The sequence below is a fragment of the Typopeltis vanoorti genome, chromosome 11 (genome assembly GCF_054136105.1).
Source record: "Typopeltis vanoorti isolate ZY-2024b chromosome 11, IOZ_Tvanoo_1.0, whole genome shotgun sequence".
In the NCBI taxonomy this organism is placed as follows: domain Eukaryota; kingdom Metazoa; phylum Arthropoda; class Arachnida; order Uropygi; family Thelyphonidae; genus Typopeltis; species Typopeltis vanoorti.
Window position 1 is genome coordinate 36,972,143 of NC_143559.1, and position 21,578 is coordinate 36,993,720.

At 35.7% G+C, this 21,578-nt stretch overlaps 1 protein-coding gene across 4 annotated transcripts in view; it reads left to right on the plus strand.

Annotated features, from left to right (window-relative positions):
* shtd (anaphase promoting complex subunit 1) overlaps positions 1-21,578 on the plus strand; it is an 844,012-nt gene that overhangs the window by 661,694 nt on the left and 160,740 nt on the right. For all 4 annotated transcript variants that reach the window (XM_090401046.1, XM_090401047.1, XM_090401049.1 and 1 more), the window contains one exon: positions 15,329-15,406. In XM_090401046.1, the coding sequence (XP_090257172.1) occupies positions 15,329-15,406 (78 nt within the window). The remainder of the gene's footprint in view (positions 1-15,328; positions 15,407-21,578) is intronic.

Here is a 21,578-nt window from a genome sequence, read left to right on the forward strand (position 1 = left end):
TGCGATGTCCACCCAACGCACTCACGTGGGCTCACATCACGGCGTCCAGCTCTCTCCGCTATATCCCACGTGCGCTGACAGTACGCGATTGCCAGGGGCGAACCACTCCTTCGCGTTGCTACTCTGTGACCTTTGGACTTCACCTCCCCCCCAATCTTGAACTTGTGCTAACATTCTCTATCTCGTAGTATACAATGCTCTATTAAACTTCGCTACTGGTCTACATTTCCATTATTACTTATCTAATTTTTGAGTTTTACAAATGCCTACTTAATTGTTTTCTCATAGTATGAAATATTTGATATTTTTACAATGTATTAATTTAATACTCAGAGGCAAGCATGGTGTAATGTTTCTTATTGTGTTTTCGCTCTGTTATACAAAGATAAGATGAAATATTTTATGTTCCAACTTATCAGGGTATAACACTGGGCAATTGCCATTCGCATTCAAGAATTCCTAGATTATTCACATTGTTATAGAACCATCCGTGATTCTTTGATAGGAACCTGTTCAGTTGGCACCAGTGTAATACATAAGCAGTAGCTTCAACTGTCCCCATAGAAAGAAATCCAGTGGATTCAGATTGGGAAATATTGGACATTCAACTGGCCCATGTCTACCTATCGAATTGCTGGGATAAGGACAGCAAATTTTTGTTGTTCCCTAAGAATTCAACCAAAATGTGCTGGTGCACCATTTATGAACCACATGTGCTGACAAGTCGTTAATGATACATTCTTCAGTAATGCAAGTAGTTAATCCTCCCAGAAGTGCTAGTATACCACCGGCGATTGATCATCACAAGAACAATAGATGAGGTCATATACAGTGGTGGGGACTACAACCATCCAAAAATTCACAGAGAAATTTCTATTGGCAAAGGGGACTGCCTGATTTCATTCACATTGACCCATGAATGTATGTTGTGAAAGTTCACTATGTCATCAGGAGTTAACTGAGATTCTGCAAAAGATGTATAAAAAAGTACACCATGACAGAAACCATAGTGTTTTTTTTACATATTATTACGGATTGTAAGGATACAATAGCTCTTGATGACAAATACACCATACAGCGGAATGTGGCTGTATTTCTAACTATATGAGCTGAATTTCTGATCCAATTTATATGACCTTTTGTCATCAGAAATTATCCAGAGTATGGCAAAACATTTTTAGAAATATGCAATATGTATATTAAAAAGTTTTAATCATTTACTTCCCAAAACTTTAAGACAAGTATGCATGTAATCAGAATGGTTAAGATTCAGATATAATTTTTTTTTTTCCCCACAAATTTCAGAGAACAGATGATTACTGTCACGAGAGATGTTGGTTTGATTCCAGTGAACTCTGTGTTTAATGGCAAGGGCATACTTATCAGGTTCAAGAAATTCAATGGATTTGTGATGTTCATAGATTCTAATATCAGCAGAATGTCCTGTCTGTCCAAAATAAATTCAACATGAACAGGGTACCTGATAGACACAAGTCAAGGAGAACGGTAAATTAAAGATGCCAAGAAATCATATTCTTGGTTTAATCCTTTATCTAAGTGTAAGCAAACAGAGTTTGCACATGAAGTATCTTTACAACTAGGCTACTGATGTCGCATCAGTTCCCTTACATTTCCATAATGCAAAGCACACACACCCATTCAGACATAATGCAATGCATTATGGAAAGGGCCAGTACACATACAAATTTTGACCTCTTGTAGGTTTTAGAAAGGTTAAATGCAATCTACCTGGGGGATCACTTCAGGACAGGACACTCAGTGGTGGCTTCATTTAGTGACAGGCCAAAACCCACTAACAGGTAGAATAGCTCTAGTCTCCCAAAAAAACATACTACCATGAGGGTAACCTTTATCCATAAGAGATGCCAAGGTTGAAGTAATGCAGAAATCATATATTTTCAATATACAAGTATAGAAAAGGTGTAACTTCTTATTATTAAAGTACTCTGGATTAGAGCTAGTAGTTGATAGTTGTTGTTGTTATTGTAAATTAAATTAAAGATGCTAAGAAATTATATGCTTGTATAATTCTTGCTGAGTGATAGATGGCATTGGTATAGTTGCAGTTAGTTGTAGTTGGTGGATTGAGTAGGGGAGACAGAGTTGTAGAGTAGATGCTCTCCTATGATGAGTCTTTGGACTCCCTGGAGGTGTTACATAATAATAATAATAATAATAATAATAATAATAATCAATCCTTTATACTAGTATAAGCAATAAACGTTTGCATGTGAATTAAACTTCATGTGCTCCCACTGATGAGACCTCAATGAAAGTCGAAACCGGTCTGGATTATTAAAGTATCCAGACAGGAAAAACTTTTTGGATTTTTCATCATCATCATCAAATTCCTGACATTTTTTTTCTTTGCCCTCAAGGGGTGTACAGGATATGATAGTACTACATGAAAAATTTACATCATTACTAACTTCCTATCTACAATTTTCCTCCAAATCAGTCTGTTACTTGTCAAGACTCCAACATTATCAGATCTTATATTTCTATCGTCTAAGGTACTTTGTACCGTATCGATCCACCTACATATTGGTTTTCTTCTGAGTTTTTTTCCTGCCAACCTGGCAGAGAACACTTGTTTTGCTAATTGTTCTTTGCCCATTCTGTTTAAGTGACCATACCACCTGAGATTAGCTCTGCTAACGCATTCCTGGATGCTGACAATGTCAGGTTCTTTCCTAATATATTCGTTTTTAATATGATATTGTCATTGATGCCATCTGTTCACTTTTCTAATCTTTCTCAGGACTCTCATATCTGCGGTCTCTAGTCTTTGGTAAAATGTTTTACTTCTGATCCAGCTCTCAGATCCATCAGTTAAAACTGGTTTCAACACTGTCATGTATACAGTAATTTAGTGTTCCGACTAATTTCTCTCTTATTCCATATGAATTTATTCAATTGACTTCCTACCATACCAGCTTTGTTGATTCTGTTGTCTATTTCCATATTTAACTTACCATCTTCACTAAAAATCATGCCTAAGTAGCTGAAATGTTTTACTTGTTCTACAGATTCTCCGTTCAAAACACAGTTGACATTTTCAACGATCCTACCTATTTTCATTGTCTTTGTCTTTTTATTGCTGACCTTCATACCATATCTATTACAACATTTATTCAATTTAGTCAGAGAATCTTGCAAACTTGTGGCGCATTTATTTAGAAGTATAACATCGTCTGCATAAAGCTAAGAGCTGACATTGACATCTCCAATTCTGATATCATGTTTAATACCACTTCCCTTCATAATGTGATCCATATATATAATGTACATCCTTGTCTCACACCAGATTTTAATATTAAACCATCTTCCTGTACTTTCTTCAATTCTAAGTGCTGACTTGCAACTCAAATAAAGAATAAACATTGACACCATATAACTGTAGCGTATTGAATAGCTTCTCTGTTGACACCTTCTCATGCCTTTTCCAGATCGACGAAACTTAAATACAGATCTTTGTTATATTCCCATGCTTTCTCAACTATTTGTCATAAAGTGAAGATCTGATCCTGACAGCCTCTATTTGGCATGAATCCAGCTTTTTCTTCACCAAGCTTTTTTTCCACAATTCTTCTCAACCATTTCTCAAGTAAACTTTCATAAATCTTGCCCGGAACACTCAGTAGGGAAATACCTCTGTAATTCTCATTTTCAGTTCTATTTCCCTTTTTATTATATGGGTACTATTAGAGCTCTACTCCAATCATCAGGAATTCGTCCCTCTGTCCAGGCCTTCTGAACTATGCAGTTCAGCCACTGTAAGACTTTTAAACCACCATACTTCAGCATTTCTGGTCGAATATCATCTACTCCTGCTGCCTTTCCACATTTCAAGCCTTTGATGGCTTTTTATACTTGAAGTATGGATATGTATTCCTGACTGTAGGCCTGTTGAGTATTTTTTACCACTGTGCTATCACTGCTTGTTTCATTTAGCAATTTTTCGAAATAATTACTCCATTCTTCAAGGATATCTTTTTCTCCCGTTTTCATGTCACCTTTATCATCTCTAACTCCTTTTACAGCACTCTTTCCTCCATTTCTAAGCTTCTTCAACAACCTCCAGAATATCTTACTTCTTGATTATTTATTTTCTATATTCTTGCCAAAGTCCTCCCATCACTTTTGTTTAGCTAGTTTTACATAGTGTTTCACTTTCTTACATTTGTCTTTGTATTCTCTAAGAGCACAAGCTGACTTATTTGCCAGGAACTTTTGATATGATTTCTTCTTTTCCTTCACCTCCTCTTTAGCTTCCTGTGTCCACCATGGAGTTCTGATTTTTCTATCCTTGCAGACAACCTCACCACATGCCTCTCTGGCTGAATCAATCAGGGATTTCTTCAAGGTTTGCCACTGAATCTCCAAGCTATGGTTCTTGTTCTCAAACTCTTTCATTTTTTTTTCAATAATCTTTGTGTGTTTTTGTCTACAGTTCATATCTGAGAGCTGCTCTACTTTTATTCGCATTAAGACTTTCTTACATGTTCTTCTTTTCAATATGAAATTAAATATTATCCTGCTCAAGACTAAATAGTGATCATTTCCAATTTCAAATCCTCTGTACACTCTGGTGTCCTGCACCAGAGAGAAAACATCGCTATCAACATAACATAGTCAGTGAGACTTTTCTTATTCCTTGCCTCTTCTCTCCATGTGAATTTGTGCACATTTTTATGGTGAAACTTGGTGTTAGTAATAACCAATCCATGTTCCTGAGCAGAAATCCAACAGGTATTTGCCATTATTATTAGCTTTGCTCTTTTCTCCAAATTTTCCCAAAATATTTTTGAATATCTGACAATCATTTCCTATTCTGGTATTTAGATCCCCAACAAGTACCAACTTTTCCTTTTTCATTGTGTCAGTAGCTTTCTCTAGAGCCTCAAAAAATTCCTCCACTTGTACCTTAGTAGAGCCTTCTGCGGGCCCATAGGCACAAATAAGTCTCATTGTCCAGTTCCCCATTCTGATATTTGCCCACATCACTCTACTTGAAATTGCCTGCTATTCAAGAAGATTAGCCTCATATTTAGTGTTGAATACTATAGCTACTCCTTCTTTTCCTTGATTGTCATTGCCTGAATATAACATTTTGTATTTATTGCTCAGAAAGAGCTCACCAGTTTTGGTCTTCTTTGTTTCAGTCACCCCTGTTATGTCAGTCTGGTACTTATCTAATTCCTCAGCTAGCTCCATTTCTTTGCCATTCAGGCTTCTTATGTTGATAGTACCGATCTTTAACTCTGGTGATATTGAGTTGGGGTGTGCTTTCAGATTTGTTCCAGTAGCTGACTTTTTGCTGTTTGCCCTGGTTCCCTGGCGAAAACTAAGGGTGCCTTGTTTAACTGGGCAATGCCCCAGCCGGCTTGAAATTTTGTCATGTTGTACCATCATTTTTGTATATTGGTTTAAACCAATAATAATACAATTTGGTCGGTTAAATCCCAAATTGCCAGCCAATCCTTGTTCATTCAGTATCCAGGTAGATACCCAACAGGGTGCACCACGAGAAGATGAGGATTGGACATTAGATCAGAAGCCCTGGTCAGTTCTCCGCGATCGTTTAAAGGTTATGTGGAGGTCTTCTCTCAGTTATACAGCTTTAACACTTTTTTCAGTAGTAAACTTGATATTGTAGGATACAGAGTTTATTTTATCCAGAAATTGTAGTATTATAATATTTTGCATAGCATGGTTAATTGGTGCCAACAAAAAGTTCTGTGCTTTGCAAAACTGCACTGTTTAACATCATTATAGTGTTTTATAGTATAATGTGATCCAAACAGACAATTACAGTATTGGTGATTAAAAAAAAAATAATAATAATTACTCATTATTTGTTTACTGCAAGCTCACCGGAAATACTAATTATTGCATGCTAGGAAAAATTAAAAAGGATTAAAATAAAACGAAAAATAGTAGAATGGGAAACTGGGCAGTAAAACTTTTGTGCATATGGTCCCACAGAAGTTTTTACTAAGGAAGAAATGGTGGAATATTTTCAGGCATTACAGAAGGTAGCTGACACAATGAAAGTGGAAAAGTTGGTCATTTTTGGAGATCTAAACAGCAAAGTAGGAAATGATTACTAGATGTATAGAAATGTTTTCGAAATATTTGGAGAAAAGAGCAAAGAAATTTTTGTTCGGGTTATGAACTAGTTATTACCAATGCCAGGATAAAACTGAATTTCATACTGAAAAGAAGAGTGTGTAAGAAAGCTTTAAAATGAATCAAAGTTGAGCAGCTTTCAGATGTGAACATTGGCTCAAATACATAAACATCATTAAAGAAAAAAATGAAAGAATTTGAAAACAAGAACCAAACCTTGGAGATTCAATGGCAAATCCTGAAGAAAACACTGATTGATTCAGCCAGAGAGACATGTGGCCAGTTGTCTGTAAGGATAGAAAAATCAGAGGCTCCATGGTGGATTCAGAAAGTTAAAGAGGCAGCAAAGGGAAAAGAAGAAACATATCAAAAGTTCCTGGCAAGTAAGTCAGCTTGTGCTTTCAGAGAATACAGAGAAAAATTTAAGAACGGGAAGCACTGTATAAAACAATCTAAACAGAAGTGTCATGGGTAGAACATAGAAATTAAATATCAGGAAGGTGGCAAAATATTCTGGAGGCTAGTGAAAAAGTTTAGAATTGGAGGAAAGAGTACTGTAAAAAGGATCAGAGATGATAAAGGTTATATGAAAGATAAAGATATTCTAGATGTCTGGAGTAATTATTTTGAAAGATTGCTAAATGAAGTAGTCAGTGGTGTGGTAGAAAATGCCCACAATTCCATATTTCACGTAATCAAAAACGTGAAATACGGAAGGGCAGCTGGAGTGATGAAATTCTGCCAGTCATTCTCAGATATGTAGGTATAAATGTTTTGCAGTGGTTGCACTTCATAATTTAGAAAGTCTGGTCATAGGATCAAATTCCAGATGATTGGAGTAGAGCACTCATCGTACCTCTCTGTAAAAAGAGTAATAAAACAATGTGAGAACAGAGGTATTTCCTTACTCAGCATTCCTGGTAAGATTTGTGCAGGTATATTTGAGAAACAGCTAAGGAGAATTGTGGAAGGGAAGTGAAGAACAAGCTGGATTCAGGCCAAATAGAGATTCTCAGGATCAGATTTTTACTTTAAGACAAACATTTGAATAATTTTGGGAATATAATAAGGATTTGTATATATTTTTTGTAGATCTGGAAAAGACATGTTACTAGATGAACTTCTTAGAATGCTACAGTTCTGTAGTGTGAATGGGACATTATATCAAGTAATACATGGTCGCTATTTATGCTCTAATTCAGTAGTTAGAATTGAAGGAGGTAATGGAAGATGATTTGTTAAATTAGGTGTGATAAGGGTGCACATTTAAATGAAATTTTATTCACTCTATTGTTATTCATTAGCTATATAGATCACATAATGAAGGAAAGTGGTATTGAATCTGATATCAAAATTGGCAATATTAAACTTAGTTCTTTACGTTATGCAGATGATGTTATACACCTGAATAAATCCACTACAAGTCTTTAAGATTCCCTGACTAAATTGAATATACTTCCTACAGTCGAAATACCAAAATAGGGAGGTCATTGGTTGTGCCTTAGCAGAACTCATATTTGCTTCCCTTTTCCAGTTTCACTGATCAAGTAGACAGGGATGCTGCTGTGTTTGTCATTAGCAGTGACCTATCACCTTTCATCAATCTCTACACCAGAATAACTGACAACCCCCTCCAATTTGCCAACACACTTGACCTCTTCCTAACAACAAGCTCCACTTCCAAGTATACTGTGGATGTCAGTTCTGTTGGCAACTCAAATCGCAACCTCATACAAGTCTCTTTTGCCACAGAACAAGCTTCATCTGCCAGTTCTTAAATTAAACAGCATCAGCAGCGCTGTGGTACTCTGTTGGTCATCTGCCTTCTCCTGATTCTCCTCGAGAGGTTTGTCTGGTAGTAGGATCTCCTGGGTTCATTCTACTACTGTAATATCATTCCATCAGCCACAGTCTTTTTCATATCACCAGCTTTGTAACCATTTGTTCTTATGTGAGTCATAGAGTTCAGTCTATCGTGTTTGAAATGTCTTTGCAAAGTCCAGCAGTATAATGACATAGCCCTATGGTTTTATATAACTGTCTGTATTGTAAAAAGTGATTACTCTTCACAAAACCATTCTATTTTCCATACAGTATCATTCCTATCCATCCATTTTTGAATTTGCCTTTGACCAATTACTCGAGTAACTTTATCACCAATCTTGAGATATGGATTGGCTCTGTAATTTGCTAGTTCTGTCTTGAAGTCTTTTTTATGCAACCTGGCCTCCACAATGAGACTTCGGACTCAGTGGAGATGCTCATATGATGATAGTGCTAGAATATGAAATTCTTTATTATTTACTTTTACCTCTGGAAAAACAATATTCATTTTGTTGACCACATTTATATATAAATGTGATCATATAGTTATTGCACTTCCTAATATCATGTTGCAGATTTCATATATAGCACAACATTATTGAAATGTTTATACTTTGGTCATTAATTACATGAAGGCTGGCTGCATGATTGGTTTCATTTCAGATATTACTAACATGCTACTCTAGCTGAATTCTGCTACTTAGTTTTATAAGTTAAATTTTTTATACTCTGTTACAAGGATTATTTTTATAGAAGCATTGTTGAGGTCCAGACTATCCACACAATACTTGTCATTCTTCTTGCTTCTTCTCGTGCATTCGCTGAGAGCACTCACAATGGACTCTGGCAATCAACTCCACTTATTTACCACTTTCCAAGCAAAAAATCTGGTCCTGTGGCCCTTATTAATCACAATTTTAGTCAATTTCCAGAGATGACCATTTATTCTCTTTCCTCTGGCCAAGTGCTGAAAATTTTCCTGTATATTAATCCTATGAAATCCTTTTAGCAACTTAAATATTTTTATCCTATCCCTCTTTTTTCTACTTATCAAACATCAGCCTACAACCCTTCAATCTTTTCTCCTAGGAATCATTCCACAGACCACTCACCATCTGCCATCTTGCTCACTTGCTTTTGGATTCTCTCTTCCATAAGAAGCCCAGGTGACCAGAGCTATGCATAATAAGCTGGATATAGCAGTATCAAAGCCTTACAAAAATGAAGAATGATGACTTCCCTATCCTGATTGTTAGTGTTCTTCAGTGAAGTAAACCTTGGCCACTTTTGTAATATGCCCTCTGAACTTCAGTTCACAATCTGCCATCACCTTCAAATCCCTAACTTTGTCTACTTCCTGGAGTGAAGCACCGTTATTGTAGTACAAAGTTTTGTAATATTTCCATCTCAAAATTTGAACTTTACAGTTTTGCACATTAATTTGGACAATGGACATTATCTTTTGTCCACACTTTCAGCTTATTTAAATAATTTTGGAAACTCTCTGCATTATTTTGATTAACTAGTACTACCAATTTTGCAGCATTAGCAAATAACTGAATATTTCCTCCAGATCATTTCTCACATCATCTTTTGATGTACAAATTCAGTCACAGTGGTCTAAGAAAAAAGCCATGCATCTCAACACTAGTCATCTGCTTTTACTTGGATTCTGCTCCTCCATATACTATTTAGTATGTGTCCATAACCCACACCTGTATGCATGTCTCCAATTTCATATCCATCCCCATTTACTCCAATTTATGTAACAAAGTTGCATGTGGTATTATTATTATGGGCAACTCCAAGGAGTCCTTAGACTCGTCGAGGGAGGCCCTAACATCATGTCAAGAACAATTATTCAGCATTCACACAGTATCTATCATGCTTCGCCTTGAACTCATTCACAGTCATGGCACCCACAACAGACTCTGGCAGCTTATTCCACTCATTTACCACTCTCCAAGTAAAAAACCTAGCTCTAACACCATTGCTAACCACACTCTTTCCCAGTTTCCATGGATAGCCCCTAGTCCTCCCACCACCAGTCCTGTTCTCAAAAATATCTTCTCAATTAATCTTATAGAAACAGTATTTTGAATGTCTCAATCATATCACCCCTTTTCTGCCTATCAACCAATTTCTGCAACCCACAAATCTTCAACCTGTTCTCATAAGGTTCATTCCATAGACCTGCTATCATCTTGGTCACTCGTCTCTGGATCCTCTCCACCTCCTCTCCATCAAGAAGAAACCCTGGCACCCAAATCTGGGCACAATAGTCTAGATGGGGTCTTTATCAAGGCTCGATACAGAGGAACAATAACTTGCTTGTCTTTGCTCGTCAAAGTATTCTTCAGTAACCAAGTGATTTGATGAGCTGATTTAGCCACTTTTACAATTTGACCCCTAAACTTCAACTCCCTATCCACCAACACTCCCAAATTCCTGGCCTCGTCAATCTCCTGGAGTACAGTTCTACCAATGTGGTATACTGCTATTAATCTTTATACCCCAAAATGCATAACCTTACATTTTGGCACATTAAATTGACATCCATTCTCTTTAGCCCAGTCCTCCAAACTATCCAAATCATCCTGCAAAATTTTGACATCCTGTGCAGTTACTATTGCTCTACCCAACTTTGCAAACAAATGAACAGTTCCTCTCAGATCCTTTTCTATATCGTTAATGAACAAATTAAACTGTAGTGGTCCAAGAACAGAACCCTGTGGCACACCACTAGTCACAGGTCGTCTTTTGGACTCTACTCCTGAATAAACTACTCTCTGATATCTCTCCATCAACCACCCTCCTATCCATCTCAGCAACCCTATATCCATCCCCATATGCTGCAGTTTACTGATTAGAATTCCGTGTGGTATCCTGTCAAAATCCTTAGCAAGGTCCAGCATAATCACTGTAACATTACCCTTATCTAGTTCAGCCGTCACTGTGTTATAAAACGTGAGCAAGTTACTGAGGCATGATCTACCCTTCGCAAAACTATGCTGTCCCCCATACAGTATCCCATTTTCATCTATCCATTCCTGTATTTTCCTCTTGACTACTTTCTCCAAGACCTTGACAACGACTCCTGATATGCTGATCGGTTGGTAATTTACAACAGCTGTCTTGGAATGTCCTTTATGCAGTAGAACTATTTCCCCCTCCTTCCACCCCCCCTCGGGACTAACCCAGACCCGAAACTCAAATTAAACAAAATGGTCAAGGGGACTGACAATTCTTTAGCCGCTTCACGTACGACACGAGCTGGTATACCATCCAATCCCACAGATGTATTCACATTGAGGTTTTGTGATAGCCTATTCACCTCCACTTCATTCACCACAATTCCCATATAAGCTGTTGGTTCTTTCATTCCTGCAATATTACCACCTGGATGATATACTTTTGCAAAGTGCTCGCTCAGTAATTCAACTATATCAATTGATTCGGTTACCTCACTACCATCGACATTCTTTAAAACATTCTGTCATATACATTTTTTTCTTTTACTTGCTACATATCGAAAAAACTGTTTCGGATTCTCTTTAGCTTCCATGGCTAATTTTCTTTCATAATCTGCTTTTGCTTTTCTTACCACACTCGTTACCCTTCTGGCCTGCACTTTATACCCTTCATGTGCCTGCAAGTCACCTTTCTCCTTAAATTCCCTCCACGGTTGTTTCTTTTTTTGCAGCTCAAGCTTAATGCTGTTATTCATCCATTTAACCCCTACTTGATTTACTATTCGGACTATAGGTATGCAGTCAGCCATTGCCTCCTGCAAACACTCGTCCCAGAAGTTTTCAGAATTAAGGTTCATATTGTATATTTGTTTTTTATTTGTTATTCATGTTCAGATACCAAATTGAGGAGTTTGTATTTATGAAAAAAACATTAATTATTCATCTGCAATAGAAAATTTCCATGTTTGACCTCTATAGCAAGGAATGGTAGAGAGCCTCCATTTTCCTCCCTACAAATCCATTACTAAACTGATATTGGCAATAATTTATGAAATTATTTTGATTAAACTCAACCCAAATTAGATTGGAACAAGACCATCTGGCGAGGACTGGTATGGCACATCACTGAGCATCCGAGTGACCATACAACATCTGATGATGTCCGATGAATAGTGGCCCCTAAGCTAACTTTTAAGTCTCCTTTGTTGAGTAAATTTTAGGTTTAATGGCATTTGATGCCCATCAAAGGTGACTTATGAAATTCTACATACATAGTACAATATATCATTTTTAACCATTACGGGGGGGGGGGGGGGGGCATTTCTGACATTGGTAATTATAACAGTAATATCAGACCAATAATTTAACAAAAGACATTATTTTCATTCATTTTTGTTAAAACAAGAAAACAAAACTAAAATGCAGTTTTTTTTTGCTTTTAATAGTAGATAAAATATAATTAATGAATTTTATTAATAACAAAAATTATTGATCTAGTTTTTTTAAAATATTCATTTAGTGAATTCATTATTGTGAAATCTGATACATTGTCTTAATTTAAAATATGCATCAGCTTTGGGTAAACTAGATAAATAAACTTCTAATAACTTCTTATTTTGCTTCATTTTTGATTCTAAGCAATATTTATTTCAGATCAAAAAAAAATCGGAAAATAAAAATGTCAAAATTGTGACAATTTCTCTATTTCTCTTAATGCAGTATAGCAAATGACTAGGCAAGTTAATTATTTTGTTAAAAATAAAGGAAATAAAAGACTCGTATTAAATAACCAATTTTTTACCACCTTTGCCTGGACATGTATATTCATAATTGCATGAATGCGAAGTGTCCATTGAAATCAGTATAGCCATTGGATATTATTTAAAAATGATACAGATACAAAGCATATTGAAAGTTTATTTTTGACTTGGTTAGACACTAATAAATTTAGTTTAATCCTTTATCCAAGTGTGAGCAAACAAAGTTTGCACCTGAAGGTATCTTCAGGACTGGGGTAAGGTGGTACAACACTGGGCAACTCGTTGCAAAGGTGGAGCAAGTTAACATCACTCCTATCTCAGTATCTCGCATAATGCAAAACACATCTCCTTGCAGATATGTATAATGTTATGCATTAAGAAAAGGGCCACTACCCAGACTAGTTTCGACTGGGTAGTGGCCCTTTATTGAGGTCTCTTCAGTGGGAGCCAGGCCTATGTCGAGATACCAGGCAGAAACATTAGCAAGGTCATCTCTGCCTATAGGATTTGCCAAACGGTGTGCCACCTTTTTATTAAATTACTCTGGATTTAGAGAAAGATGTTGAAAGTTTATTTTTCACTTGGTTAGACTATAATAAATTTAGTTTAATCCTTTATCCAAGTGTGAGCAAACAAAGTTTGCGCCTGAAAGTATCTTCAGGACTGGGGTAAGGTGGTACAACACTGGGCAACTCGTTGCAAAGGTGGAGCAAGCTAACATCACTCCTATCTCAGTATCTCCCATAATGCAAAACACATCTCCTTGCAGATATGTATAATGTTATGCATTAAGAAAAGGGCCACTACCCAGACTAGTTTTGACCTTTTTGAGGTCTCTTCAGTGGGAGCCAGGCCTACGTGGAGATACCAGGCAGAAGCATTAGCAAGGTCATCTCTGCCTATAGGATTTGCCAAACAGTGTGAATTTAGAGAAAGATGTTGAAAGTTTATTTTTCACTTGGTTAGACTATAATAAATTTAGTTTAATCCTTTATCCAAGTGTGAGCAAACAAAGTTTGCACCTGAAAGTATCTTCAGGACTGCGGTAAGGTGTTACTACACCAGGCAACTCGTTGCAAATTCGTTATAGTCTAACCAAGTGAAAAATAAACTTTCATCATCTTTCTCTAAATCCAGAGTAATTTAATAAAAAGGTGGCACACCGTTTGGCAACTCCTATAGGTAGAGATGACCTTGCTAATGCTTCTGCCCGTTATCTCCACTTAGGCCTGGCTCCCACTGAAGAGACCTCAATAAAGGTCGAAACTAGTCTGGGTAGTGGCCCTTTTCTTAATGCATAACATTATACATATCTGCAAGGAGATGTGTTTTGCATTATGGGAGATACTGAGATAGGAGTGATGTTAGTTGCTCCACCTTTGCAACGAGTTGCCCAGTGTTGTACCACCTTACCCCAGTCCTGAAAATACTTTCAGGCGCAAACTTTGTTTGCTCACACTTGGATAAAGGATTAAACTAAATTTATTATACAAAGCATATGTTCTTGATGTTTTTGATCCATGTGGCCAGTTAGATGATTAATAATAAAATTTTTGGCTAAGCATCAAAGACATTTTCAGGACAGAAATGGCACAGAAGCATATATAAATACCATAAGGATTCTAAATAGAGCCACAATAGGTACAGTAAGGTACCAAAGTGTTCGAATTTTTAAATTTCAATTTTAAAACAGATTATTTTATTATTGATGATGATTATTTTTATCTGTAAATGTTACATAAATGTTTCTAACTCACAGCACAATTTAAATAAAGATAATTATTTTATTTAATAATTTGTAATAATATCAGCAGCATAATAACAGCAACATTATAATAATAATAATACTTACCAATGCTGCATTTGTAGTTTATTAATTCCAAGAGTAGGCATGCATTGTACAGAATGGCCCATAGGTCTCGAAGGGATTTAAACATTTAATGACTTAATTTATTAATTATTACTATTTTTTTATTTAATATTTTTGTTATATTGAAATTCAGAACTTGGGGATTTTTTTTTATTATAAATACCCACATCACATAAATGATTTCCATTTTTGGCTTTATAAAAATGAGTCCTTTTTTATGGCATGTTCCATTACAGCTGCTGGATTGTCTCGGGCTTTTTCACATACACCTTTTCCTTCAAGTAACCCCATTGGAAGAAATCAGGAGCAGTCAGATCTGGAGAATGTGATGGCTAATTAATTGTTGGGTTGTGAACTCTTCCGTGATTAATTTCCCAAATGTTCATTAGAATACTTGAAAAAAAAATAATGAAAAAATTAATAATCAACAAAGTTATTCACATTTTAAACCCCTTCGTGACTTATGCGCCACCTTGTACAAACATCCAAAAGTATGATGTGTGATTTTTAATTTTTTTTTTTATCCAATAAGGTAGAACAGAAATAATCAAAAAATAGTCTATAATAACAACAGTTTTTGTTCTTTAGTATACTGATGTTTGTTGTTTATAAATTATTTATTTTTTATATATCCATACTGAAGTGGAGGCTTTAAGCCATAGGTTTTCTAGTTTATGCAGAGAACCAACCAACCAACCATGTATATATACTTCACTGATGAATTAAGATGTCATAATATATATTTTTAGGATACTCCTTGGTACAAAAATGTGGAATATTCAGTAAAAGCTCCTTGTCTTCTACCTGAGCTTCATTTGCTGAAGGAGGTGAGCATTAAAATAACTGATTCTATAACATTTTCAATTAAAATTATGCAATTTTTAAGGTTTTATCATATATAATTAAGATAAATGGCCATTTATCTTAATAATATAATCAACACGTTCAGTGATATAATTATAAATAATTCCCGACCTTTGCACATAGGGGGCTCAACCTGTGATCTGATGGATGAGAAAGAAGAATTTCTGACATGTTTATCATCATCATAGCATGTTCAGGACTGTAATAATACTTCTTAAGTCAATATTATTACCAGCTTCCTGTCAACAATTTTCTTTCAAATTGTTAGTTATCCAGTATCCAATATTGCTGGATCCTTCATTTTAGTCTTCTGACATGCTGTTAGCTGCATTAGTCTACTTGAATCTTGGTCTTTGAGTCTTTTTCCATCTATTATTTTCCTCTCCAATTTCTGTTTAAGGTAACAGCAACACTTAGATTAGCTCTTACAAAATTAAAAAGGGAAGACATTAGCTAAATTAAGTATTTAACTGTAGAATTTTTGCTTGTGTATCACATGCATCCTTAGTACATTAAAAAAAAAAAAAACTAAGAAAGATTAGCAAATTCAAGAAGTACTTAAATTATATAGAATTTTATTTAAAAACTCCACTATATTTCATCCAACATTATATATACTTTAATCAGAGAGACAGACTCAAAATATTCTACATTCAAAACATGAATTATAATAATGAGCCATAATTGATGTGCATATTAGCTCATGTCTTAGTCACAGCTGAAGTACGTGATATTATGCAATTAGAGTTCAGAGGAAAAATTGCAACAAGTTGTATAGATTTTAAAAAATTGTGAACATTTAATTGTGATTACTTCCCAAAACTTGGATATTGGCATGTAGTGATTGGTTCATGTTTGGATGATTTCATAGAGTTGCACATGTTTCTAGAAAAAGACTATCGAATTTGAATTTACTGGAAGGAAGAAGTTCAGCATTGTTCCAAAGAACTCTGTGCCTAGTGTCAGTAGCATGCGAAGCAAGGCCAGACTTGTCAGATTCCAAAAATCTAATATAGTCTTGATGTTCTTCATTTCTAATCAAAGCAGAATGGCCAGTCTGTCCATAATAACAAAGATGGCATGAACAGGATACTTAAGGGAAGAGGTGGTAATGAATCCTCTGTGGATTGGGATTGAAGAAAGGAAGACAGTTTCTGAGCTGGTTTGAAGAAAGCATATAGATTGAATTTTTGAAGAATTCTTGCCATTTGTTCTGAGGCTCTTTTAAGGTAGGGTATTGAAATCCTTTTCACATCAGATTGCAAAGAAAAGAAGTTTAATATCCTACCTTAAAGGAACTTTTGTGGGTAGGAAACACATACATACATGCATACATCTTCAAGGCCCACCTTTCCTGATTGGGTTGTGGGGGCAGCAGCTGCAAGAGGAACTTCCAACGGTCACGATCCTCAGGCACCAAGCTCAGGTTTTCTGAGCTTGGTGGCAAGGACTCGCTGGAATCTATCCAGTGAGTCCTTGGCCTTCCACATGCCCCCCCCCCCCCTCTGGCTTTCCAAAGAGGGCCTGCTGAGGGGGGCTTCTCTTGTGGCATTCTGACCAGGTGCCTTACCAACGTAACTGATCTCTCAACACGGAGAAGCAGCGGGAAACACACAAAAAAAATAAATAAATAAAAATGAAACTTTTTTAATTTGAATAATAATGACACAGTACTGGATGTAATATTCTGTGGAGTCTTATATGCTTACAACTTTTTTGGGTGGCAAACTCAAAAAAAAGTCATTTTTTTTATTAGGATAATGGTGATGAGACAATGCTGGATGTGACGTGCTGTGGAGTCTTATTCCGGAATACAAAAAAAAAAAAAAAAAAAAGATTCCCATCCAGTTAACAAAAATCAAAGATCCATATATATATATATATAAACGCAGCCTTTTTTTTTTTTTCTAAAGTGTACTGTATTTACTTGGGCACAGTTCTCCTGATGAATAAATATATTTATCAAAAGAAGAACATCATTCCAAATTTCAAAGATGTTGTCAAAATAACTGTATCATAATATAGGTTGGTTTCATTGAAATATTGCTCAGGAGACGTTTGCATGCTGTAAAACAGTCTTCAATTATAGTGAGACCAATCATGAGAATGGTCAAACATTTTAACAATATCAAAAGGAAATTTTGATAGACTAATTCAATGGTATATTTTAAAGGTATATTGTTAAAGAGAGAGACTACATTCACACTTATCATAATATCGATGCACCCTAAGAACATAAATTTTGTTCTTAAAGTTCATTGTGCTCTTAACATGAAAGATGGATTTCCCTGTGAAAGCAGAGAACAAAATTTATACTTGGGACAACAATACAATTAAGAACAGGTCTTAAGGAAACACTAGGCTTGTGGATCTTGGGAACATCATATAACCTAGTAGAGATGTATGTAAAAAGTTTTGAGTTTTTTTTTTTTTTTTTTCTTTAAATCAGCATCCCAGCTGAAAACATTATCAATATGATTATTTTAAACAGTCTGAAAGATCTGCCTCTGTTCATTGCAAGAAACATAAAATTTACAACATATATTATAAATCTTAACATTCTGACCTTGTGAAACTTGCCATCCCTACTAAGCATATGGTCCTATGCATAGATTCTTGATGAAACATCTTTGTAAAAAAAGTTGTGAAGCATTCTTATGTCATCCTAACTTGAATGGATCTGATAGCCTTTGCATGTTTCTCATATGGGAGATCATATTTCTTCATTCTACTTATCTTACCTGCTTTATTTATTTATTTATTTTTAAATCCACAAATGTAATGACTATTTGTTAAAACTTTCATGGTGGTTTTAAAATCTTTCTGTTAATTTTTATGCTGTTATTTTTTGTATACATGGATGCCTGTGATAGAATTCTGCATTTAAATACATTAAATTTAATGTATTGGAGTATTGTACAGTTTAATTGTTCAATTTAATGTACAGATGATTGGAGTAGTACTCTTATAGTACCCATATATAAAAAGGAAAATAAAACAATGTGAGAATTACAGAGATATTTCTCTACTAAGTGTTCCTGGTAAGATCTTAAAATCCTTAACACTCCCTGCATTAACAACATATTCTGGTAATGCATTCCATCCCCCCACCCCACAATTCTCCATGTAAAAAATCTACTCCTCATACCCCCCCCCCCTCTTCTTCACACTTTTACATAACTTTCAGGTATGACCTCTGGTTCTTCCCCTCTCACCTTCTATTTTTTTTATAAACCCTTCTGTGTTAATCCAATAAAATTCCATTACTAACTTAAACATCTATATCATATCACTTCTTTTCCTCCTCTTCACCAAAATCTGCAAACCACATTTCTTCAACCTCTCTTCCAGTTCTTATATTGTCTTAGTCACTTGTCCTGAACCCTCTCTAATGTTTCCATTTCACATTGAAACTTGGTGACCAAATCTGAGCACAAATAGTCCAAGTTTATTTATTTATTCGTGTGGGGTTCCCCACCATTCCTCGAACCGCCCCCCTTAGGATTGGTTGAGCCTTCCTAATGAGGGATTAAGTACTATATCCTATGACTGTAGCCTGTGTGTTCACAGGGCTAGTTTGTCTGCTTACAGGATAAAAACCTCCAATAAACTAGGGGGGGGGGAACCCTGCTGTCCACGCCCAAGACTAGCTAACTCGGCTATGGCTGAGAAAGATCCTTAAGCCACTCACGTCATCAACGGGAATCAAACCTAGGACATTCCTTCCTCTAGGTATATGGTTGCAAAGCGTATAGTCACTAGGCTAACTGCATGGACAATAGTCCACGTGTGGTCTGACTAGTGCTTTATGTAGTGGCATCTGCACCTGAAATCAGTACTTATGATAGTGGCACTAAGATGTGCAGTTTTTGCAACTCTTGCAATATGCCCTCTAAACTTCAGTTTACTGCAAATCATCACTTCCAAATCTCAAATCTCATCCACTTTCTGCAGTACAGCACCATCAATATAGTACAAAGCATGGGTGTCTGCAGAGGGGGGGGTCAAATGGAGCACTTGCCACCCCCTGGGATCGAGTAAAAAATTCCACAAATTACAATCGTAAAAGTGATTGAGATATAAAACCTTACACTCTCGACCATGGGACACTTCTTCTGTCTTAAAATTTTATTACAGCCCTCAGTGAGGTAACCATAGAACATGTTTCATCTATTGCAGCAAAAAAAAACATGTTCGTGTTTTCGGTTCATCTTTTTCTGATTTGTGAAAAATATATTCATTACTGTTGTGAACAGCAACTAGTTCATTTGCCCTCTATGTCTAGTGAATCACTGAGTGAAGTGTGAGTTGTAAATTTATCAATGCCATCAATAGGTTTGCATGCAATAGACGGAGAATTCAACTCTTATACGATACGTGATTATTAAAATTATCTATCTATCTAAGGAAGCAATTTTATTTTGTTTAAATGGTGATGATTTCCTATTTAAAATCCCATGTAAATTCATGCTCTGAACCAGTGTGCATATATCATTATCGACAATAACATAATCAATAAGACTTCTTAGTTTTTGTATCTTTGCTTGAAGAAAAAATAGAAGATAGCTGAGCTTGTACATTCAGGTAGCTGAACAAAAGTCATGTGAAGACTTTGAGAAGAATCTTCTGCTTCTTATTCTAGCTTACTTAACGTCTAAGAATTTTTTGCAAGTACCATCGTCTTCCACTTTTTTCATTCTTGAGCTCCTCCAGCCCAATTTAGAGTCCCATCCCAGCTAAACCTTTTAGGTTGTTATTCTCCTAATGCAGTCATTGTCATCTTCTAGGTCACTTTACATCAAGCTTCATCCTGAATAATTATTTAGCTATTCTCTCCTCACTCATTCATTCACATACCCAAGCCAGCCATCATCTCAATCTGAAAGCTCTGATTTTATTAGTTAGATTGGGGGGGGGGGGGAGATGTATAGTTCTTGATATCTTCTTCTCCATTCACCTGTTGTGATTTCTCTCTTAGGATCAAATACTTTTCTAAGGGGTTTTATTTTCAAAGATCTGAATCTGATCTAGGTTTCTGCTCTGATTATCTTATATACTGTGTGTGTGTGTGTATGTGTGTCAATATCATCATCATCAAATTCCTAATATGTACCCTCAAGGGGTGTACAGGATATGATAGTACAGCATGAAAAACTTACACCATTACTAACTTCTATCTACAATTTTCATCCAGATCAATCTGTTACCTGTCAAGATGCCAACATCATATGATCTTATATTTCTATCTTCTAAGGTACTTTTTACTGTATCAATCCACCTATATTTTGGTCTTCCTCTGGTTCTTTTTCTTGCCAACCTTGCAAAGAACACTTGTTATGCTAATCTTTCCTTTCCCATTCTGTTTAAGTGACCATACCACCTGAGATTAGCTCTTCTAATATATTCCTGGATGCTAACAATATTAATTGCTTTCCTAATATCCTCGTTTTTCATATGACATTGCCACTGATGCTATCTGTTCACCCCTCTAATCTATCTCAGAACTCTCATGTCTGTGGTCTCTAGTCTTTGGTAAAGTATTTTATTTCTAACCCAGCTCTCAGATCCATAAATTAAATTGGTTTGAGCACTGTCTTGTATACAGCTAATTTAGTGTTTTGACTAATTTCTCTCTTATTCCATATAAATTTATTCAGTTGACTTCCTACCATACCAGCTTTGTTGATTCTGTTATCTATTTCCATATTTAATTTACTTGCCAAAAATCTTGTCTAAGTAGCTGAAATGTTTTACTTGTTTTATAGGTTCTCCATTCACAATGCAGTTGATATTTTCAATGCTTCTCCCTATTTTTATTGTCTTTGTCTTCTTATTGCTGACCTTCATACCAAATCTATTACAATGGTTATTCAATTTAGTCAGGGAATCTTGCAGACTTGCACCGGTTTTATTTAGAAGTATACCATCATCTGCATAGAGTAAAGAGCTGAGATTAACATTTCCAATTTTGATATCAGGTTTAGTACCACTTTCTTTTATAATGTGATCCATATAGATAATAAATAACAGAGGGGGATCATGTACATGCTTGTCTGACACCAGATTTAACACTAAACTGTTGAGAAGTTCCTATACTTCCTTCAATTCTAACTGCTGACTTGCAACTCAAATAAA